At 45.5% G+C, this 24182-nt stretch overlaps 1 protein-coding gene across 1 annotated transcript in view; it reads left to right on the top strand.

Moving 5' to 3' along the window:
- The first annotated feature begins 6441 nt into the window (after positions 1-6441).
- ubtd2 (ubiquitin domain containing 2) overlaps positions 6442-24182 on the top strand; it is a 35394-nt gene continuing 17653 nt past the window's right edge. Inside the window, exons 1-2 of the mRNA XM_088932635.1 lie at positions 6442-6566; positions 22361-22597. Coding sequence (XP_088788761.1) covers positions 6497-6566; positions 22361-22597 — 307 coding nt within the window. The 5' untranslated portion in view covers positions 6442-6496. The remainder of the gene's footprint in view (positions 6567-22360; positions 22598-24182) is intronic.

Here is a 24182-nt window from a genome sequence, read left to right as displayed (position 1 = left end):
TATGGCTTTTCTTTGCAGGTGGTATTTAGCATTAAACACCAAGTCACCCATGGAACCACTGCATGAACTTCCTTAACACAGATGATTAAATAAATAAAATAAGAGCATCCCATGGGCATCACAATGGCGCAGTAGTTAGCATTCCTGCTTCACAGTGCTGGGGCCCTGGGTTCAATTCCTGATCTGGGGTGCTGTCTGTGTGGAGCTTGTATGTTCTCATCATGTTCACGTGGGTTTCCTCCCACAGTCCAAAGACATACTTGTAGGTTGATTGACCTCTGGGAAGATTGCCCCTGGTGTGGGTGTCTCTGTGTGCCCTGTGATGGACTGGCATCACATCCAGTGTGTATCCTGCCTTGTGCCTGTTGCTTGGCTTCCCTACGACCTTGTATTGGAGAAAGCGAATAGAAAATATATGGAAGGAATAAGAGAGTGCCTTGTTGGACATTCATACTAAAAGGGGAAACGTTTTTTTATGTTCTGCTTTATATTAGCACGGAAGCCTGTTAGCGCCATAGGGGGCAAATGAGTTTAAACGAGATAACACTGAGTTTAAACGCACAATATTTAATTTTTCCGTTGCGCTACTAAGCTTCGGAATAGTACGTTGCATGGATACTCTTGAAACTCCAAGAGACAGAGCTCGGAAGAAATGGCAAGAAACGTTAGTTTACTCGTTTAGAACGGCATTTTTCTGTATTGGATATCAAAGCCGAGTTGATAACTGATGCTTAAAAAACAACATTTTCATCACTCCATTTCTTACCATTTGTATTTCGGGTCTGATTTAAATAATAATTTTCTTTTTATTTTTGTAAAAAAAAAAACTAGTTCTGTACTGCAATTTTTTTTTTTCATTTTAAACGTACTGAACACTCTTCGCCAAAAGAGGGCAGCAGGCGGCCACTTTCCCTGTGCGTCGCCCGCAGTGAGGGGCATTTGGTCTCGCTCTCACGTGCTGAGCCGAGGATGGGGGGGGTCTGGTCCAGACAGGGTGACACAGAGATGACCCGTCCGCCGTGGTTTCAGTTAACTGCCTGAAAAAAACACCACAGGCTGGAGAATGACCAGCGAGAGCTCGGGAATATGGCTGCTGTGGGTTCATTCATTTGTTGATTAGAACACTGTGGTCATTTGAGCCACTCTGGTTAATCCCATGCCGTTATAATTCATTGCTACAGCTGAATTCACTCAATTCTCATCTCTGAGAAGTTGCCCCCCCCCCACCACAAACACTACCTGTTGTGTCATTTGAAAAGGGGAGAGGGCAAGAGCACAGAGCTGTTACTCGGCCCACTGCAACCAATATTGACTGTCTCAAAAAATGAAGAGCTTTGTTGTACTGGTTCTAAGCGAACTCCCCCTCTGAGTCCATCTCTCTGTCCCCAGCTCCTGCTGCTCTGTCTGAGCTGCCTCACACTTCCACACAGAATCCTTCCCAGATCCCAAATTGTCTCCTGTTGCCATGGCAAACTGTCAGGTGACCCCGGGCCTACGGAGGGCTGCCAGCATTCAAGGCTTTTCCTGCCATCTCCAGGAATTAAATATTCCGCTCCAGTTGCAGGCGGCTTCGTCGAATTTGTCCTTAAGCGGGCTCGTCTCAAACAGGGTGCTGTTTCTGCGATGTCAGCACTGTCACTTGCCGGCTGCTGTCTCGTGCCATTGTGAAATCGCGGACAGAGCAGTATGCGGTGTACTGTACGGGCAGTTTTTTATGGCAAGAATTCAATGGGCATAATTAGTTACTGGAAATGCTTTCATGGAGAGCATGAATAATTTCTGAACAGCCACTTCTGCAGCCCGAGGAGTAATTTAGCGCAAAAAAAGGGAAGTGGGTGTAAGAATTTCCCTTTCCACTGCGTCTCCACGTGTCGACCAAAATCCTGCTGGGAATGTTCAGGTGATGCAATGGCTGGGTTCTGCCAGGCCGGTTTAGGACCGGTTTAGAAACCAAAAGGCTGCAAGAAGAACCGGACGGGGAAATTCCCGAGCCACCAGTCCTGTAGGTGCTGATCACGCCGGTTGGGTGGGTGTTTCTGGAACCGAAACCCCTCCAAGCAAGGACTGGAAGAGGCCAGTGGGCGTGAGCTCATCCTATCACCTTGTCCTCACGGGAAGCCGGACAGCTGTAGAGTATCACAGGGCTCAACTGTCAGGAAACCTCTCCCGCTAAAAACGCCTTTGTGAGCACCAGGACTAGCCTTGCCTACCTTATGGGTGAGTATTCCTCAAAGTCCTGAAATAGTTGCAGGCCAGTTCCAACCCACTCTTCCAGCTGTGAGCTGCAGGGTGACATGGCTGCTGGCCAATCTGTGCAGGTGAACCAGGCCACCTGACGAAAACCCCACAGGACCAAGCAGAAAACATACTCTACAAACACCCCACTGAGGGCGCCTCAGGCTAGACTTGAACCCAGGACCAAAGAGCTCTGAGGCAGCACACGAACCATTGTTGCTAATCTCCTTGCTACAGGTGATTCAGGTTAAGCTGTAAACATAATTGCTGGAGAGCTGGAGAACCCTGCTGTACACCACAGACAAAAAGACCCCTCAGAGAGGCTCTTCAGAATTCTTCCTCCCTTCTTCACTGAGAGCAAAAGGACACCTTTGTCAGTGTGGGCCCAATCAGACCCCTGGTTAATTGTGGGACTTCATAATCACTACACAGGGCTTTAGTCACGATCATTTCCACTATTTAAGATTTAAACTGAACTTGTCCTTTCAATCTCAGCAGCATGAAGTCTTCCCAATGCTGAATCAGCACACTGACAGAATCACACCTAATCGGACTACAAGACAGATGGCTTTGGGCTGGCAGGCAGCAAGCCAAAACGGCCACCTACTGCACATTAATTTTCAAGTGAGCATCAGTAAAAGCAAATCTCTAACCTTCAGCTGTTCCTCGGAGTATTTACATTTGCGGTTCACAGCCCTGCATGCGCCTGTAAAATCTGTAAAAACCGAGATAAGTCTCTCGGAGCTGAGAAACGGAGATAAGACGGCTGCCAGAGTGAATACCAGAGACTTTTACTGTCAAGAACCCGTTTGGAAGTTGGTGGTCTCTCTCTGAGGGAACTGGACTGACCCCTGACCCCCAGACTTGTTACTGCCCGTGATGTAACGTCCTTGAGATCCGAGATCGTGAGGGGCGGATTAATAAGACTGGGTTCATGGTATGGTAGCGCTGGAAGTGTAATGTGACTCCAGTACACGTTACCAGCCCATGCTGGTCGCTGCAGCACGGCTGGGGACGGGATACGAGCGCGGACGGAGAAACGGTTACGAAGTCGCGCTCTTAGTTTAAATACACCAGTGGAGACCAAAGCCCTGAATCTAACCGTCTCCTCTCAATAGTCTTTTGTTACAGGTCTGTAATAATGTACCTGCTGTAAATAACATGAAAGTCTTGTATTTTTTTTCTGTAATATTATATCATTTTTTAATTTAAATACAGTCCACGATGGACAACGAAGGCGCTGAAACTAACCGTCTCCTCTCAATGTTTTTAATTGACAGTTACGGCGGTTACTGGGACCGGTAATATAAGGCAGTCAGGCAGCCAGAGTGAAAGGGGAAAAATCATGCCACATCCCCATCCGAAGAACGCCGATATCTCCAGTCCTCGCTCTGCTGTCTTCTCTCCTCTTAACCCGCACCTGCAGCCCAGAAAGGATTTTTCTCCCTTCCAACAGGAGAGTGCGTTGCAGGACATTTATCCAACCATTCGTGTTCAGTTACAGTCCAATCCAATACGATGAGTTGTAATGAGCCAGAGCCTGATGCAACTGACAATGGCCACAAGGCAGGTTCGCAGGACACACACACACACACACACACACACACACACACACACACAAGGGGACTGTCGGAGGAAACTGGAACATGTGGATGAAAAAATACACACAGCCCAGAGGAGAACATGCAAACTCCACACAGAAGGTACCCCTGGCTAGAAATGAACCCATGTCTCAAGAGCAGAGTGGTAGCAGCTGTGTCGAACACTGTTTGAATTTATACAATGAATTAAAGTCAGAGCCCTTCAAATTCTGTTAAGCGTCAGATTCAGTTCCTGCAGGTGTCCTTCTGGTGTTTTCTGTTGTTGTTTTCTGTTCTAACCATATTTTCTGTTATATCGTTGGACTAATTATTGAATTAGCTGCACAACTGTAACACGTCTACCCAGGCTGTAAGGTGATTTATAAGCACCATTAATGAGATGAATGTTCCGAGTAGGGTGGCACTGTGGTTAGCATTGATGCTTGGAGCACAGGGGCCCTGGGTTCAATACCTGGGGTGCTATTTGTGTGGAATTTGATGATCTGATTTATTCCCACAGCCCAAAGACATACTAGTTAGTTTGGTTTCTGGTAAAAGTGGCCCTGGTGTGAGTCTCTGTGTGCCCTGAGATGGACTGGTGTCCTGTCCAGGGTGTATTCTGCCATGCACCCACTGCTTGCTGGGATAGGCTCCAGCCCCTCTGCAACTAAGTCCCAGATCAAGTGGTTAGAAAATGGATGGATATTTTGGAGTAATTAACTGAACAAGACCTTAATGAAAACTTTAGATATGTCTAAGAATGTAATTAGGCAAGTTGTTTAATAGACTATTGGAGTTGGAACAGGCTGGTTCCAACCACAGTGAAATGCACTGTGAAATTGTCTGATTTTCTTAAAAGTCTTCTATATCATCATTCACAGCAACTTTGATAGCAGTATTATTCATAGCAAAACAACTTTTAAAGGTACCATAACTCTAAATGGACATAATAAGGACATTCTTAGTAAAGAACGTGCTTACCAATATACTTACCAAAATTGCATTCAGGATACTGCAATAGTGGCACAACACATAAGAACATAGGAATATTTATTGCCAAAACAGAGGAAACTTTGCCCTTCTGGCCCATTTGGTAATTAGTTGCTGTTTGATCTTGCCCAGCCCAGAAAGAAGCCAGGGTATCAGCTTCAACAACAAGGCTGGGCAGCTTAGTCCACACTCCTACAACCCTTTGAGTAAAGAGCCTGCTGTGGGTTTTAAATGCACTCTCCATGTAGTTTGGTCTTCTGTCTCCTGGTGCCTGATTCTCTGTTGATTCTGAAGAAGTCCACTGGATTGATTTTCTCAGTGTCTTTGAGGATTTTGAGTACTTGAGGACGAGGGGACTAACTACTTCTCTGTTCATACGTATTGGCGCAGATATACAGTAGCAGGGCTCAGTGCACCAAGCAAGTTACAGAAGTGACATTACCCCCCTCTGAAACCAAGATCTACTCTTCCAGTGTGACGGGGTTTTCCCTAAGGATAAGGTCTAAGGTCTGTGTGTGCATGGAGTCTGCAAGCAGTCTTGATCAAACACCCTCAGGGGCAGGGAGAACTAAACTTGTCACGTACTGTATATATGAGGGAAGAAGACACACAGTAAATGTAATTACTGGATTGTCCCAGAAAGCCACCTATAATGATTCTACTGGGCGTTCATTTCAGTGTTCCAGTTTCATGACTTTGGGGGTGCACCTCTGACCCCGTGGTCCTGTCAATGAGACTGCACCCCACAATGCAGTGCGATGCCTAACTTTCAAAACCCCCAGCACAGGCCCTACTCAGACTGCCCTTTTCAATTTACTCCCTCACAGAGGTCTCTTATCTTTTTAAGTGACATTTAACAAGATCAATTTAACGATCAAGATGTTGGCTGTATTCAAGTACAGCGAAGGCAGTGGACTGGATGGCAGTGATAGCGAATGATTATTCACTCTATAACTGCCATGATAAGGCTGTGGTATATCTATGAACTCATTCGGTATTCTCTAAATAAATCAGAAAAGAAAAGTCGTTATTCAGCTTTTAGAGCTTCGGTGATTGATAGGGAACACCCGTGGCTGATGAGATTGAAAAGCATGCTCCATTAAGTCAATATAAATAGATGCAAAGCAAAGCACGCTACCCCAAATTGCATTCAGGATACTGTAACATTGCCACAACATACAGTATAAGAACATGTAGGAATAGTTAGTGCCTAATGAGAGGGAGACATTCAGCTCTGCCAGTTACAAAATAAAAGTTTTATTTACTGACGTTTAAAAAAAATAAATTTTAAACATACGGTCGAAAGATTCCTTCGTCCAGTTCTGTATTAAAAAAATACATTTAAGTACAAGCGGAGTCTGCAGTGCGCACTCACACCGTTAAAGCAACACACAGAACACCAGGGCTCGGAAAACAGGAGGGAGGGAGCGTCGAGCGCCGGATGACACAACCACGCGGTAACGAAGTTATTTTAATTAAGCGCCTGCTATTTCTGCTTTTCTGCTCATATCCTGCCTTCTCCCTGCCGCGCTCGCTGCCTGTGCTGTCTCTCCCCGGTTCTGGAGCGGTCACCTTGTGATGATGTGTGCACAGCCCGCCTCTTCCCAGCTGATGCTCGCGGTGTGTCAGTCTCGAGTCCGAAAGGAAGAGAGTTCGTAGAGGGGGAGAGGAAACAAGAGGCTTAAACACCCATGGGTGGGTGTGTGGGCACTCACCATGACTCCTCGGGCAGTTTAAACGAAAATTCAGACGGAACTGGAGGTAGGGACGCGGTTAAATGGCACGGAGTTGGGGGGGTCGGGTTCAGTTGTCAGGATGTGCTTTTTGGTCCCCACCGAAACCAGCGTTTGTCTTTCTCTCCTTCGCGGAGTGCTGACTGCATCCCCGTTAACGACTGGGGCTCGCAAAAAAAACATCACCGCTTCTCCTCTGCCTCTATTGCTACCCGGGGCCTGTGGTTTAACAGAATAAACTAGCTCTCCCGTTTTCGTTATTGTGCAAATGCACGCGAGAAATATTAAGTTACCACTCAGTGGCTTCTTTGTCTTTAAGTAAATTAGCCGGGGTTTTTTTTTTATCTGTGTAGTTAACAGTTACGTTGAATGTGGGTCACAGTTTGGATTCAAGTTTGCCGTGCAGTGTTTTAAACAAATACAAGATTTGCATAGCGTAATAACAGCAATACGAGCCAAACGATAGATCAGTACCGCAAGCGGGGTCAGTTGTGAAGACGAAATAGTTACGGTTTAGTATTGTTTGCATGGGACGTCTTTAATTTAAGCCCATTCTTCCCGTACAGCACTGGAGCTATTAGTGATGCAATAATTCGTAATTGACTCCAGAAATGAACAATGGGTGAATTAATTTTAAGTCGTAAAAACCGTTAGTTACCATGTTGCTTTTTCAGTGAAAACAGGAAGTGGTGCGAGATGAGCCGTAAGCCCAGCTCAACTTTAGTGGAAATACGCGGTGAACAATGAAGATAAGAGAATGGGAGCCCTGCTCAAGCCACCCCTGTCGCGAACTGCTAGTTTCACAGCCCCACTCGCCTAAGGTGCTTCTGCTGGGCTGTGGGATCACGTTTCCTCCTCTCCTCGTTCCCTGCCTTGAAAATGCTACCTGATTATTTATTTCCAGCCTGAAATGCATACATTATTCATTCATTGTTGCTGCAGGATCGTTGTTTTCAGGTGCCTTTGGTGAACGGGCGGTGATTGTCCACATGAATAAGAAGGTGGCTGCGTATTTTTCTGAATGCTCTCCTTTAATCGTTTCATTTTGTCACTAGCGGAGGGGTAAGGTTTCCCCCCTTGTCCCGTTTTGAAAAGGGTTAACTTGGTACGAGGCTCCTATTGTCCCGCTGACTGTGGGAGTGGCTTGTAGAAAATCGGTGCCCTCAGTTGACCTGCGGGGTTAAAGACTAATATTAGTGCGGGATGTTTGGAGCGGTGGTGTTAGCTTTGCTAGATCGATCCGTCTGAAGCCAGGCTCAGTAAAATAACTTTATATGTCCGTGACTATACTTCACAACTTGACTACTATAAAGGGACAGTTGGGGTGTCACTCTTTGTAAGTAAGGGGCTCATATGAAGACGTGAAGCTATGGTTGCCGTTGTGATACACAGGTATATCCATTCACTTGTGAGTGAACATTAAAGGTGTTCTTGAGTTTTTGTGCCTTAACTTCCCATAACTCCCTTGTGTTGTGGATTCGTTTTGCAGACCTTTTGAGAGGTCAGGGCACCATAAATGGAGGAGCGTGCGGTATCATGTTCTTGCAGAGACCGTATGTTGCAAAACGTTGAACTGTGTCTCTGTGGAAGGCCTCGAAGTCCGTGCAGCAGCCTGTAGCAGAACAGCTGTTTGGCATCTTCTTGTTGGTCACGTCCAGAAATACTCCTTGTGGGGGTCGCAGGGTGGGAGGTTTTCTTAGAACAGCCTGTAAACTGTGCGTCATCGTGCCACATGTAAATTAAGGTTACGAGATAATTAACACGATTTACAGCTGGTCGAGTAATTCACTGTTGAAGTTGGGGTTTGGTCAGTGATTTGTGTGTCTTTTCAGCATGGGGCGTATGGATCAGAGTGGGATCAGATGAATTGTATGTGAGGATCAGTTCTGTCTTTCAGCTGCCGTCAGACCTAAAAGTACTCGGTTTAAGCAAATCATCCCTGTCCTTTCTGTGCTCCTCACCCTGGTGTGCCGCTCTCTGATTTTCATCAGGCAGCAATTATGCTAGTTGCTTCAATCAAGCAGCATTTATGTCTGTGCTCAGGTTGGCACTATTGCCTTCAGCTTCAGGCTCCTGGGTTCGATTCAGTCTCGGAGATCTGTCTGGGTGGAGTGTGCGTGGTCCCCCGAGGCTTCCCCAGTGTCCCACTCCAGTGTCCTCCTGTCTCCCGGAGACATCTCCCGGAGATTTTTGTTTGGCTGTCCAGAATTGTCCCTTTCTCTCCTCAGCCCACTGATGGACCAGTGTCTGATCCGGGGGGCTCCCAGTCTGTCCTCCCAGTCGCACCCTTCCGCCCTGTCCTTCCGAGGTCGGCCGAAGCTTGCCACGGAAAACTGTCTGCCTGATAGCAGACAGGTGGAAAATTTTCCAAACACGGCCAGCGGAGTTCAGGGCAATGCCCAGCACTGTTCCAAATTATTGCAGTGTGTGCTGCTAGAGAGAGGGCAGTTCTACATGTCACCCCTTAAAAATAAATTGGCCTGTCTGAGCATTTTATTTTATTTTCGTGGGAGGGAGAGGATACTACAGTAGATACTACCTTTAACCTGCATCTGATACCACCTATGGATGCGGTGGCGTCTGTACAACATGAGGATCCTTTGCCCTTAAAACAGACCACATTCAGCACACTCATTGCAGACTGCAGAGGCCTGGCATCTCCAGCGAAATGGGGATTGTGCGCACCAGGACACTACAGCACGCAAAATGGTGACCCTGTTTGCAGTTGGCAGTGCTGTAGCTAATGCACTGCTCAGGTAGATTTATCATGCTGACAGACCTGCCAGGGTAATTTGTTTAGGGCTGCTCTGACCACACGGGCAGGGGAGCTCCTCTTGTTTATTGGAACTCGCAGACATGGATACCAGGCCGGCGAGCCTTCAGATGTCTTGTCAAGGCTAGAGGAGAGGGGTGAAGCGCCGTCTCCACTATGTATGCTCCGATCCCGAACTGCGGATCGTTAAGGAGCAGGCAAAGTGTGCGAAGGAGGTGTTGGTGCCCTCCGAAAAAAGCAAACAGGCCCAGATGCGGTCATTGTCTTGAGCCAAAGTGGGTTTTTTTTGTATGAGAATAATACGCTTTTTGATGCAAGCTGGGAACTTACCCTGACCGTAAATAATGAACAGCTTTGTCTTGCGTTTCTACATGTTAGGTATAAGATTTTGACACTCTTTTCAAAAGTTAAATGCATTCCATTTGTATCTTCTTCCTTCTTGTCCAGAGCACTCCGAATTAGCAAGAAACCGGACTCGCGTTTGATTCACAATGCAGTTGTTTTTTGTTTTGTTTTTTACGGCTACAGTTACAGTTTAAACAGTTGAGAGTTCATCCTCAAGATGCTTTTCTCCCAGCATCACCTAAAAACCCGAATTCTTCTCCCAGCTGGCTGTGGACGTCTCCCGGCCTCGCTGCTCTTCTCCCTGACAGGGCGGTGTAATGGTTGAACCGGACAGGACAGCTCCCGAGTTTCACCCGGAGAGGAATGGGGGACCATCCTGGGGCAGGGGTTGGATTCCCAGCCGCAAAAGGAAACCTTTGTTCCTTTGGCTTCAGAAACAAATCTCTACCAGAAATTCCTGGAATAACTTGGCAGGCACCACCGTGAACATGTAAGGAACGGCAGCGAGGCGCTAAATTTATTTTTATTTTTCGCTGGCATCTTCAGTCTTTGTGAGCGGAGGCCGCAAAGGTGTCTCAACGCACAAAAGAAACCTCGCGCGGTCCGTTAACAGCAGGCCTCGGGATTACTGAGCCACAGCGACGGGCACACATTGGCTGCAGCTGGGAGTCCCTTCGTAACACACGTGCCGCTCTCCAAACCAGACGCGTCTTTTAAAATATTTATGAAAATGTGAGAATGCATTAGATGTTTCCTGAATGAATCACGGGAGTCTGTTTTAATCGGGATGAACAACTGCTTTGCCTTGGGGACTTGTTGTTTTTTTATTTGTTCCAAGACTTGGATCTTTCCTTTACACGTCAGTTTGGTGCTAGATCGCAGAAAATATTTACAGGCGAGGGTTGTGGCAAAAGGTAAACGGAAGCAAAATCCTCTCGGTGGGTCTTGCGTACGAGATGTACACGACCTGCGTCCCGTAACCAGGCTTTTTTTGTTTAACCCAGTGCTTGTTTTCGCTGGGCACTGAGTGGTTTATTGGCGATAATGGACTGCTTTTTCCCCCGCTGTGTTCACTTTGTGTAGCTGTATCATTCTGTCCTCCGACACAATGGCCAGGCGAGCTCAGCTGCGAGATTGCAAATTACATTTAAATATAAATAACCTTGCCCTGAGTTGTACATTCGTCCTTTGAAAGGCAAGCAAAGATAACTGAAGAGAAACAGGCCCGCGTCCACTCCTGCTGTTTAATCATTTGTTCTTTTATCCAATTTTTTTTTTTTTAGTCAATTTCACATTTTCTTCATTTGAATCAAGGAATCCAACTCGTTAGGGACTTGTGCCGTTACACACTGGGTTTGTAAACCGAAGGCAATGCTCACTGGAGCGATCATTTTTTCTGTTTTTTTGTTACGTGGCAGCTTCTGCCAGCACCCCAGGAGTCGAACCCGAGGCCCCAGCCCTGCGAGGCAGTATCGCTGGCTGCTGCCCCGCCATAGCACTCTGCATAATTCTAATTGATCGGTGAACACAGCTGTATAAATGGGTGCAAATGTAAGTCTCTGTGGATTAAAGCATGGGGAAATTGACATGCTTCCCCTCTTTCTGCTGGCGAGAGGAGGAAGTGTCATTATTGCCTTAATAAATGGCACCAGCTTGCTGGGACACTGCTGGTCTTCAACCCCCCCACAGGAAATGGACTCGGTTCATTGTTTCTCAGAGGTGTCACAACCACAGTGCTTCATGAGAGGGCAGTACGATCCCTTCAGCTTTAGTGCTTTTTTTCCCTCCTGCTGCGCAGTTACTGTACTAAAAGGGGCTTCAGACAGAAAATGGTAAACAGAAGCCCAGTGTGCGTCAGCCCATGAAGTACATATAACTAAAAAAACAAATCCACTTACACATCCACACAGCTCCTTTTACAGGGCAGTGAGTGCTGTTTGCTGTGAAGGTTTGCCTTCCATTGTTTGGTGTTTCTATGGGAAATGGTGGCATTATTTTGAACTTCACTGTAGGCAGTGTAGCCTGACTCATTGATTGATAGACCTCCTGTTGGAATGAAATGAGTTATTGTTTAATGTTTGTCGTTTACTGTTCTTCAATACAATGGTATAGTAAGAGCTCTGAATGTTCTCTTAGGCCTTTATATGGCGTAACATAGACCCTCAGTCTAGATGTATGTCTGAATACATGACTTGCTGCTGGCAATTTTTTCCTAGCAGTCATTGTTGGGTATAGGGTCTCCTTGCAGACTCGGGGAGCGCTAATACTTGAGGAACTGAATTATTTTAATTTGGCTAACGATGCTTTGAGATTTGCATATTAAAAGGTAAGTTCAATCATCTGCAGCCTTCTAGTGTTTTGTAAAGTAAGGTTGGTGTCTGTTTTTGTGTATGTTGCTTTAGATATTTTTAATTTTATGCTGTAGAGCATTTTTAAGAAGGTTTATTTTGAAAGGGAATAATAATTAATTTTGTGTAGTGCATTTCATCCACAATGATCTAAAAGAGCTTTACATATAGGAGGGGATCCACTTCATCCCTCACTGAAGTGCAGAACCACCTGGGTGATACTATTCTTCACCTGCTGATCAGGGGAGGAGAGGGAAACTGTACAAGACCAGAGTGGGGTTCAGTCCTCCTGCAGCCCCACGACACACAGATCAGGGGAGGAGAGAGAAACTGTACAAGACCAGAGTGGGGTTCAGTCCCCAGGCAGAGAAATGAAAAATTGCTTCATAAATCCATATGTGAAGGAATAGCTCATATTTTCAGTTCTAAATATGTACTTTTCTTAGTTTCAGCCACTTGTGATCATTAGTCTTCTTGGTTGACTTTGTCATTAATTTGTCAGTATTTTAAATACTTGTATTTAGCCTCTGCCCTGCATCAAAGAAATTCTGTTCCTTTAGCATCTGTTCATCTAATTACTATATTTGGTTTCTCTGAACCAGCCTCTGGTTTTGCAGTAGCTGAGGTACGACAAAACCAATAAAAGATCCACTGGCTTTCAGCCTTTCCAGACTGGAGTTACCCATCCCTGGTGTGTCAAAATCCAGGAACTGACCTTGTAGCCCTCTGAGCTGATGGAATAACGTTAATACCCCCTTTGTAACATGGTGGAAGAAGTGATAAACATGCAGATCTAGAGTAATTAGAAATCTGTAGACCGATGTCCTCTATTTCTTTTGCAAAGCAGTGCATTATCTTGTTTCACGGTGGTCTTTTTTTCCCTCTGTGAATGCATCTCAGAGTGACTTTATTGAAATAAAAATCTGCAGCATTTCAAAGTTAGAAGGTGCCTACAGTGAAAAGGCCACGAAGGTAGCTGGAGGGGTGATGAAGAAGAGTAGTGATGAGGAAGAATATTCACGACTGAGACTTGGGAGTTTAGTGCTCTAATTTGCTGTTTGTGATGAATTTGTGATGAATTCATTAAAGCATGCATTTTGGGAATTGACCAAAATGAATCTTATGGGTGCAGATTTCTGGCAAGGTTTTTGTTTTTCAAAAAGCAGTTCACTAGATATTTTATCTCTCGTTTAAGAAGATGGGGAGCCCAGCTCTGATCCAGAAAGGTTTGCTGTCCAGCAGGTTTTTAGAGGTTCCCTTTTGAATCTCTGCCTTCTCAAAAGCAAGGAAATCCTTCTACTCATCTAAATAACTAGTTAAATTAGATAATTAAGTGATCGGGTAGAGAGATAACCAGAAATGTTTTGGCTGTGCAGGAGGGAATTGTACCCTCCTGTCTTGGAAGTAGCAAAGTTCTCGGCTCTTCCTTGTACCCCTGTACTAGGCCCATGAGATGCGCATAGGTGTGCTGTCACTGTGAGCTGCTAGCAGTCGCTCTGTGTAACAGGACCACGCCGTCTCCAGTTACACGAGAGCAATGTCAGTCTCGCTTGACGCTGGAATATTGAGAGGTGATGGCGGCGGGGGGGGGAGAGGAGGGGGGCACGCGGTAAGAGGATACCACAGTGCCGCACGCTCCAGACCGCAGCAAGGCCCTGGTTCTGCTGCCGCCTTCTTCATCCGGAAAGACGAGCCACACCCGCTGAAAACGGAGCGGACAGCTGCTGGCTTTGCAACAAAGGAAGCACGGTTGCTTTTAAGGACCGCTGACAAAGCCCTGGCTCAGGCATGCCCTGCCTTGGAATGCTTTGGTGCTGTCAGGTGGCCCAGTTAACACAGGCTGGTGAGAATGGCTGGTAAGGTGGCACTTGCGATGTGTTGTGTAATGCCACAAGCATCAGGAAGGATGTCCATTTGCAAATGTCCCTCTACCATTTGTTCATAATCTTCAATCGGCGCATTTCCTTCCTTAATAGGAAAAAAAAATGGAAAGATGTCAGTTCTTGTTGAATGATTGTCAGTAAGGGTTCTCCATATTTTTAAAAATGGGAGTCGGATCTATTCTGGAGTTTGAAGGCATTTTGTTGGTCAAGCACAGACTTTAGCCCATAGCCTTGTGTTAATTTCCTCTGGACAGCCTGATCTTGATGGGCTTGTGAAGGCACAGAGAGACACTCTTGCCGTAAAGCACACGTGGGTCTGCAACATGAAACTTCACCTATTACACGGTAATACAATCCTCAAGGGTTTTTTTTCTGCCCCGTTTGTCAAGACAGGATTCGGTAATTGAAATGCGCTGCTCCTTTAAAATCTTCACCCCAGATGGTGCTCATTTGCGATTCTTGAGAAAATGAAATCCACACGTTTCGATCTCGCCAAAACATGTCGAGAGTTCCTCCGCTTCTCCATCACGCCTCGGATCACTTGTCCTTCATGGGCTCTGCCATCGAAAGTTGTGAAAGCTCCAGCTTTCAAAACGTAGGAATGCAGCAAATATTTTGGATCGTCTTTTTTTTTGCCTTCATATACACCACATGGAGGGCCTACAGATGCATCGCAGAAAATGTGCAATGTTTTTCTTGCAAGTGCAAGAAAATGCTTCAGAAGCAAGTTTCTCTGCTCTTTGTGGCACTTTCCAAATCCAGGAACTTTAAAAGATGTTGGGGAATATCGTGCTGTAAACCTGTTTACTGTTAACTACCTGATGATGTGTAAATCAAAGAACTTGGGCGTCAAGAAGTTTGATTGGCGTGTTTGTACCAGTTATGACACAAAGTTAGACTATTTAAAAACCCCAATGGAGTTATTTCTTCATGTCTAGACTCTCTTACACAACAGCACAGAACTGTACATTTTAATTCCATGTCCAACGATAAGTTGGAAAGCACCAAATAGATACTGTGATGGCTCATTCACACACCGCACATCGTTCTGTGATGGTTTGGACGACAAAGAACAGTGCTGCGTGAAACTGTTTGTATGTTTCTTAGCAGTTTATACAATAAGGGCCCAGACCATTCAAAGTGCTTTACTTTGTGTCAAAGTGTGACTCCTGACCTGTTTCTTCTCAGTGTCTCGCTGGCCAATGGAGGTCGTTCAGCTTCGGGTCCTTACTGTGCAGACGTGCGAGATCTAAGACCGGCTGTGTAGCAGGGCTCACCACAGGGGGTGAGAGGACCTTAGTTAAACCGAAAGAATCAGACAGTAGCGCAGCATTTGAATTCATGGCTTTTGCAGTGTCTGCGCACACACAACCACCGTTACGGTTTCTTCTTTATACAGTAAGAACGAAACCCACAGATCCCTACAGGCTGCACATATGCAGTACTGTAGCAGGTAAAGTGTGCATTGAGTAGGTGGTATGTGTGCAGTCTGGGCACAAGTCAATTTAAGTTTAAATCGAGCCTCATTGTGGCTGCATGGCGGTGCAGTGGTTAGCATTACTGCCTCGAGCGCTGACGCCCTAGTTCAGTTACGGACCTGGGGTGTTAACTTGGCGGAGTTTGTATGTTCTCCCCACATTCACGTGGGTTTGCTCCGGTTACCTTTCGAAAAAATTGACCCTGCTTTCAGCATGTGCGTGTCTGTGTGTGCACTGTGATGGACTGGCGTCCCACCCAGGGAGTAGCTAGCCTCGCACCCATCGCTTGCTAGGATAGGCTCTGGTTCCCACACAACCCTGACTTGGAAGAAGCAGTGAGAAAATGGATGGATGAGCCTCATTGCCAATATTATCTCAAACACAGTAGAATGATAGATTAGCCAGGTTGATTTTATAAAGTTAGTGACATTTTATACACTCGGTAGAACCGCAAGCATTAACTGGCTCAAGAAAGAGTAACACTGTGAATTAATCAGTCCATGGATTTTCCATCTGCACCCTTGAAGTTTATTTATTTGTTGTTTGTTTCAGTGGAAATGCTCCTACAGCCGCCAGGACAAATGAGCCACACAATGAATTTTCCAAAACTCCGGAGGTGCACTGCGAGCAAACACTTGATGAGTGGTGTCGGCTTCTTTATTTCAGTGTTTGAGGTGAAAGTACAGTGCAGTGTGGCTCCACTTTTGCTAGTTCAAGTCCAAGATAACAATTCTAGGGGTTGGGAGGTAGTGCTGCTCTGGAGGGCTTGGAGAAGAGATTGTGGAATGCTGTTCTGGGAAGGATTAATAGAAATCCAGGGATCTGATGAATGACCAAACGTTTGTCCAAAAACGAATTGCCTAAAATAAAACCATAGAGGTAATAAAAGTAAATTGACTTTGGCAAGCTTCAGTCTGTCAAGAACAAGCATCCTAATCTTAACACCCCCAGGGGCTTCAATCCTGCTGGAGCTGTGTAATTTAAAGGAGTAAAGTGGATTACCTTTATCCCACCATTCGGTAATTTGATCCAAGTTATTCAAAGTTGGAAAGCGGTCTGAAGTAAGGATTTTTTTTTTACCCAGGTGTTCATCGCAGCAGTCTGCAGAGTTAACTCCGAACTGCTCCTTTGAATTTGGCAGGGAGAGCAGGCGCAGAAAGAAGGAAGGTGCCACTTAACGCAAAGAGGTGCAGGAGTGTGGAGCAAACTCGGGTGAATTCAGTTGTCAGGGAAAGGGGGTGGCGTATTTTCAGCTCCAAATGGCTATGTCAGGGAGCAACAGGGGCTGCTGAGGATCCCCCTCCAACAAGGCCTGTCTGTGTTTCCATCCATTCCTCTCCCACTTTATCCAATTCAGGGTTGTGGGGGAGCCAGAGCCTATCCCAGCAGGCAATGGGCACAAGGCAAGGTGCACCCTGGATGGGACGCCAGTCCATTGCAAGGCACACACAGACGCACACTCACGTCAGGGACAATTTTCCCATAAGCCAATTCAAAGACATGTTGGTAGTTTGACTGTGGGAGGAAACGTGGGGGGAAGGAACCAGGCAAACACGAGGAGAACATACACACTCCAGACATTCAAATAGGACCCCAAGTACTGAACCCTGGGCCCCAGCGTTGCAAGGCACCAATTCTGACCACCACACTACCTCCTGTCAGTTTGTGCTGCTCTAAAACCTAATGCATGACCTCTAATGGTTTCTGTCTCCTTTTTTTCCCCTAAATCTGGTGTACTGCAGTAGCTCTGAATACTTTGGCACAGTGAAGCCGGCTGGTGGTAAGTGATTTGTACTGTCAGATCAGCGTGTGGATTATGAATTCTCAAGGAATAGAGGGGCTGAGAAATTTCCACTCCGCCCATTTGTTTAGGAGGACAGGCTCTTTTGTTTCAAATGTAGGTCACAGGCACTTGGGAATACAGTGCAAAGTGACTATTGTGAATGGCTTGGCGCAAGGAGATAGATTGCCAAAACAGCTGGACCTTTCCAAGATGACCATACTCTCTATCAGACCAGAGCCGGCGATGTGCATTCATTGTCTTCCATCTGTAGTCTAGCAGGAGCCGAGAGTCGGATCTGGAGTGCCTTTCCAAATGCTTTTGGGCTTCACTATGGGTCTTTCAAACAGATATGAACACCTTATGTGTTTATATGTGCAGTAGTTCCAGTAGAAAAGGTTACCCGACAGTCATTGTTCGCTCTCCAATTCTAGATGATTTGTTGACAAGAGATTCACACAACATCTCTGCCGAAAACGGCAATTCAATGAATGCTTTTCGGTAAGCAATTCAGATGGCCTCGTACTCGTGAAAGCTCAGGTATGGAAGCTGCTCTTGTGATAAATCTGGACGTATGCTGTCAGTCTCCAACGGTGTTCTATTAAATTAAACCGTTTGGCAGCTGGAACTAGCAGAATAGCTGCCCGGGATTGCGATGTATGGAGTTTATGGTGGCAAGTGTGTGAGCACGCATCTCTCGGGGTTTCTGGATGTGTGAGCGTCTTCCGGCTGACTGCGGGCCAGTCTGATCCGTTTCAGGTTTCACCTGCCTGTAAAAAGGCATCGCTCCGTGCCGAATGTTCTGAGCTTGTTTCGCATGAATCTACATCGACGGATAAAACTGTAAAGGCGACGCTGCTTTTTACGCCTCATCAGGACAATTTGTACTGTGGCGTTGGGTTTAGGTACCCGTGACCAGACTGGTTCTGGTATTTTTCCATGCGGGAACAGCTCTTGGTGTCGGAGAGTTAGGGAGACAGCTGTGTGAACAGGCATCTGAAATGCAGACTTGATGCGCTTTCCTGCTGGCACCAGTTAAAGGGAGACAACTGTGAGGTTGCAGGCAGCTGTTTTACCAAGAGAAATAAAAAGCAGCTCTATCACTGAGGTTTTTTTTTGGGTTTAGAGAGGTATGTTGACTCTTTCAGAAGTGACATGTTAATTGCCATTGACACATTTACTGAAAACTATCTAAAAGATGCACAAAATAAAAACAAGTGGGATTAATTAACCTTAACCGCTTCTACGAATAAAAGCCTGACTTTTTTTTCTTGTGAATAACAGGCCATGTTTTGCTGAACATTTACATTCTGCAAACTTAATGACTGCCCTTTAATACCAGTGTTTTGTGGGGAATCTGACAAGATAGCTTTTGTATAACCGCTTTTAAATGTATATAATGTTTTTAAACCCCTAAGGTTTTTATATGCTTTTTTTAACATTCAGAACAATTTACAGAATCTTCTTTTGCAAAGTTACCCTGACTCTTGTTTTTGGCCAACAACCATGACATCCCTGGTGCATGCAGGCCTCCTGTATGAAGTCTGCTATCCTGCAGTAACATCACTGAGTGCCCAGTTTTGCTGCCTGAAATTAAAAGGCTGCTGCAGTGTTAATGGAACACAGGCGGCTTTTCCTGGAAGCACTGATGTATATTGTACAGCAGGGCATGAGGCCGAGGGAAACTGTTCTCTCCATCCTTCTTTTGTTATATTACTAACCTGTGCTTCTCACAAGAGCCATTAAAATAATGGCATCCATGTATTGCTGTAAAAATCTCTTGCTTTATTCAGCAGGCAGCTAGACACTGGGGAGCAGTCAGCTTTTTTTGATACCCTTGCCCATAGCAGCGCAGACAGTTTGACCATTGTTTGCTTGACCACAACTGTCCAGACAGCTTGACCGTTTGTCCTCTTAACCACAGTGGCCCAGGTGGCTTGACTATTTTGTATCCTTGACCACAGTGGCACAGAGAGCCTGAACTAGCCATTTTCCTCCACTCCGTAATCCACAGTCATATCAGTTAAATTACTTCATTAAACCAGTTTTGATGAGAGTAGAGAAAGTCCTGTGAGCAGGGCAGACTTTCATTATTATTAGTGTAAATACAAGTGAATTCAAATAATCAGAATAGCAACTATTTTTCTTAAACGCCTGATGTTTAACTTTAATGTTAGGTGTGGTGCCTTGAGTTAAAAGTTGGGCCCATACTTGGAACATAAGAAAGTATAGATGGGGGGACTCGGCCCATCTTGTGAGTTTGGTAGTTTGGTACTCAAGTGCCAAGTGAATCTAATTTTGTTTTTTGAGGTACCCAGAGTTTGCGTTTCTAACAGCTGGCTGGGACACCTGTTCCAGACATCCACCACTTTTAGAGTAAAGATGTGTTACCTATTCTCTGCTCTAAATGACTTTCCATTAGATGCATGGGTGCCTCTCCATGGTGGCCACCAGCTGCATCTCCGTTGGCTTCAACACTGCTAGCATGTGAGCCAACACCGAGGTGTTTTATTCCTGTAGCCTTATTTTGAGAAAATTCGCAGTGGCTAAAATCCGGAGCTAACGTCAGGCTGATTGTAAAAGACCTTGCTGATTGTAAAAGCCTGAAATGGGATCAACTTGCTGTGTACCTGGAATCTAATTTCCAGCCCTCACTTACATCCTGGGTTTTCCTTAGAAAAGTAACGCTGGAGTGGAAACTAAATTAAATCATGCATCCTGTCCACTCAAATTCATTGGATATACCTTCTCTGCACATAGTGGTCACTGAGCCGTAAGAAATTTATTAATCATTTAACTCAGAAACAAGCAATGCCAGTCTTTGAGGACTGAGGGTTTTCATACCAATTCTGATCTTAATTGTTTAATTGAATTAGTTGTTTGAGTAAGAACTCAAATCACCTTCAGTCGTAATCAGGCACTAATTGAAAAGACTGAGGCCCTAAAGGACTGGCATGGCATTTTCTTTTCATTAATCTTGTAAATTTATTTTGCTTTGTCTTATACGTGGTTGACTATTGCTCTCAATTTCATCTGCACTTCCCCAGTATTTTGCTGCTGCTCAAGTTAAGAGAAATGCGACTTCTGCACGATTTACACTAAATGGGAAAACACTTTTAGCAGAAATGGACAGTGCAACGAAAGAGTTCATCGGGAGAAAAAAAGTAGGAAATCTTCAACTGGCCAAGTCAATTTCCCGACTTCAATCCAATCAAGCATGCGTTTTGCAGGCTGGAGAAAGAAATTGAAGTCGGAACACTCCACGAAAAGGCAAGAACTCGGAGGTGGCTGCAGCAAACATTTCAAATGATTGCAGAAAGAGTTTGGCGAGCCCAGTGGGTTGCACACTTTGGGTAGTGATTGCCTTAAAGGGATGTGCAACCAAACTTGTACCCTCTGAAACTTTTAAAGGCAATGTGCCGTAATACCTTTGGCCACTAGATTGAACACAAAGTATGTGATCGAATGGATGCCTGGAATAGCCCCAATATAAGACCTATTGTATTGTAGTTATCATCCATATCCATTTCATGATCAAAATTACACATTTCTTGACTGCAGTACAGTGATATGTTTTTACTTTTGTGGTCCTAACACTTCTGGATTGTACTTGTGCATTGTGCTTCTATAGAATGTTAAACCAGTTAATTCTCACACTGTGTATTTGAAGGGGGGTTTTAGTCATGATTATGTTACAAATGCACAGTTAAGGCTTAAACATATCTTTAAATATTATTAGATTGGTTTATAATTAGGGATTTTTCTCACAGGAGATTTCACTAACTGTGCATTAGGACTGCCTTATACCAGGTAATGGAGTCGCTCCTTTTACAGAACACTTTAAGTAATTCTAGTCCTGCCGCAGAAGGGGAAGACTGCAGAGTGGCTCCATAGGTGCAGACAGATGGTATGTATATCAGTGCGTCCTGTGGGACTCTGCTGTAGAAATCTTTGCCGTGTATTACGCCAATCTCCAGGGCAGGCTTGGAGACAGCCGGCTCCCAGCCCCTGCCTCACAGACAGGCAGGCCTGTACTAGGTCTGCAGCTGCTGGGATTGGGATTGGGAATGAGGAAATCCTCCGTGACTCATCTGCAGGACTGAGGTTGCCTTTTTAGCATGCTGCTTGCTGGCCCTCCCCGACATCCAAAACGCATAGTGTTTGCTTCGTTTCTTATGCCCCTTTGGTATACATTTTTAGGGACTTTTGCTTATCAAGCAAAAGCATGTTGGCTTCTTTAGATCATGGACTGATGAGATATTCATAAGAGCATTATCAAGATTATGAGTTGTTTGTGATCATAACATTGTGTTTTTAAGGACATAAAAGGGTCAGAAATGTGGGCTGCGGGGGTGGCAGGGTGGTGCAGTGGTTAGCATTGGTATTTTGGCATATATTTAATTGTCTTGGTTTGGCCAATCTTTTTGTTGATGTCTGCTGTGGATGATCTGTTTTCCAGTCAAAGAGTATTACTCCTGTCCTGAATGAATGTTGTATTAACAGTCTATAAATAACCTCTCTCATTTCTTTTAACACAGTTATGAAAATGCCATCAGGCCCTGGGGATGTAGTATTTCTAACATGCCTCCTCTTCAATGCCTCCTCTGTGCTAATATTGTGTAATGCAGAATTCTTTGCTTTGCCCGTGGCATGTCCTCAGTGTCTTTTGTGTTAAACACCTGAGTGAACTATTCGTTTAACAGCCTCGTCCTTCTCATGGGCAGGATGTTTCCCATTACTGTATACAAGCTGCTTTACTTCATCCTTCACTGTTACAGCACCGAGCTAGAAAAATATTTCTTTCAGCCTCCATTGCAGTGCTCTTTTCTGTGCCACCCTTGGCCTTTCTAATGTCATTTTAACCTGTGCATGCCATTCATCACACTCCTTTATTCAGCTGCTTTCAGTTTTTGATCGTTCTCTACCAAGAGCCGTTATATACTGTATATATATGCTTTCTTTCTCCTTCTGTTGTCTTTTTTTTTTTGGACTGCATTCACAGTTTCAGGATATGCAGGATAAGTGGATCCTTGATGTGCTGCTTCATAAAAACTGTCAGCACTGACATGTTCAGAAGCCACAGAAAGTACAAGGGTTGGCTTAGGTTTATGAAGTTCTTAAGTTCTCCAAATCTGATGCTCATTATTTTTATGGGTAGCAAAAAAAGCGGTCACGTTGTTGGGCCTTTTTGTGACTCCTCCTCTCCCCTCCTCAGTGGCCCTGGGCCGGAATCAGCCCCTGAAGAAGGACAAGCCCAAATGGAAGAGTGATTACCCGATGACAGATGGGCAGCTGCGCAGCAAACGGGATGAGTTCTGGGACACGGCGCCCGCCTTCGAGGGGCGCAAGGAGATCTGGGACGCCCTCAAGGCTGCGGCCCACGCTTTCGAAAGCAACGATCACGAGCTGGCCCAGGCCATCATCGACGGCGCGAGTATAACTTTACCGCACGGTAGGTCGGAGGGCTGCCTCTTGCGCGGTTACCCCCCCCCCGCCTTCCTTCTCCTTCTTTGCAGCGGCTGATGGACAAAGGGCAGGCGTTGTGGCCCTCAATGAAGCTTGCGTTTCCAAACACAGGAACGTTAAAAACAGTGGAGGAGGTCATTTGGCCTAACTGGCCTGTTTGGTAGTTTGAAAGAAATCGGCACATCGGCTTCAACAACATGGCCAGGCAGCTTGTTCCACGCCCCTTTGTGTAAAGAAATGCCTCCTGTCCCGAGTGGAGGATCTCACCCAGCTGTCTCTTGAAAGAAACCAGGGTGTCGCTTTCAACCCCATGAGAGCAAACTTGTTCCACACTCCTGCACCCCTTTGTGTACAGAAGAGTCTCCTGTTCTCAGTTTTAAATGCACTGCCACCTAGTTTGCACTTGTGCCCCCTGACTCTTTTTTTCACTGAAAATTAGAGCCTGGAGCCGTCGGACAGATTTCATAAGGGCTGCAGTCCCAGGAAAGAAGTGACCAGCTGAGCAGATTCACTTTATTGTTCATGGTGGAGCTACAGGCCACTGGGCAAAGAAGGTTATTTCTGTACCATGCAGGAGTGTAATTCATCCAAAAGATAAAGTGGCAACAGGGTGCTGAGGAATTTGAAACGAGCAGTAATGGGCTGGAGGTGAAAGAAGAGGGGGGTTTAAAGATGCCATTCTGCTTGCTGAATATTTGCTGTTCGTGCAGCGGTCTGTGACAGAGCTAATTAAAAGTGCAGCAAGCTATTAGGCCTCTGCTTAAGGTGCCGTGAGTCAGGACATGATAAATTCACCCGTTCTTTGAACCAGACAGGTTAATAAGATCGCAGTGTTTTGTTTTTTTTTTACAGACTGGGTCTCTGGCGTTTCAGTCACTCTAGAACTGAAACATCTGAGTTCCTGGAGAGTCAGTTTAACAGGACCTGTGGAAAACAAATTACCAAAGCAAGACATGCTCAAACTGTCAGTAACTGCAGACCTCCATGAGCTGCATAAGCAATTCTTGAGCAGTTCTGTGTGGCCAGTGCTATTTTTGTTGTAGTATCTTGACTGCCTTTTTGTCAGTCTTCTTTAAAAACTTTAAAAAAGCAGTTCCAAGAACTGTTTGCATGTACTGTCTCTACTGGTTCCCCAACACAGGCACCCCAGATGGAGTGAGTCAGACTCTCTAAAATCCATTAGAATTTGATTCGTTCTCTTCACAGAGGAGCTGCATAAACTCCAGTGAGCAATGGGAGTTTTAAGCAGCAGCCGCAGCAACTAAACTGGGGTTAACAGCAGGTCAGTGCTTGAGACAACATGGCAGCCTGAAATATCCTCCACAAAAATTGTACTCCACCTATAAAAACCTCATGAAGAGTGTCCGCCTATTAACAGTTTTTTGTAAGCGGTGTAGCTTTGACCCTCGTCTTTTTTTTTTTTTTTAACTGGCTGAATATGAAATCCCTGCATATCGCTCTGCCTGTTCAAGCACTCAGTGCAGGTGGTGATGATTCATGCCTTTGGATCGGAGTCATTTCATCAGCTGCAGAGTTTGGGAACCATCTCATTGCACAGTCCCGTTGGCTCT

The sequence above is a fragment of the Atractosteus spatula genome, chromosome 14 (genome assembly GCF_055471065.1).
Source record: "Atractosteus spatula isolate fAtrSpa1 chromosome 14, fAtrSpa1.hap1, whole genome shotgun sequence".
Taxonomy (NCBI): Eukaryota; Metazoa; Chordata; class Actinopteri; order Semionotiformes; family Lepisosteidae; genus Atractosteus; species Atractosteus spatula.
The sequence above is the reverse complement of the archived record's forward strand: the minus strand, read 5'-3'. Positions and strand labels throughout refer to the sequence as shown.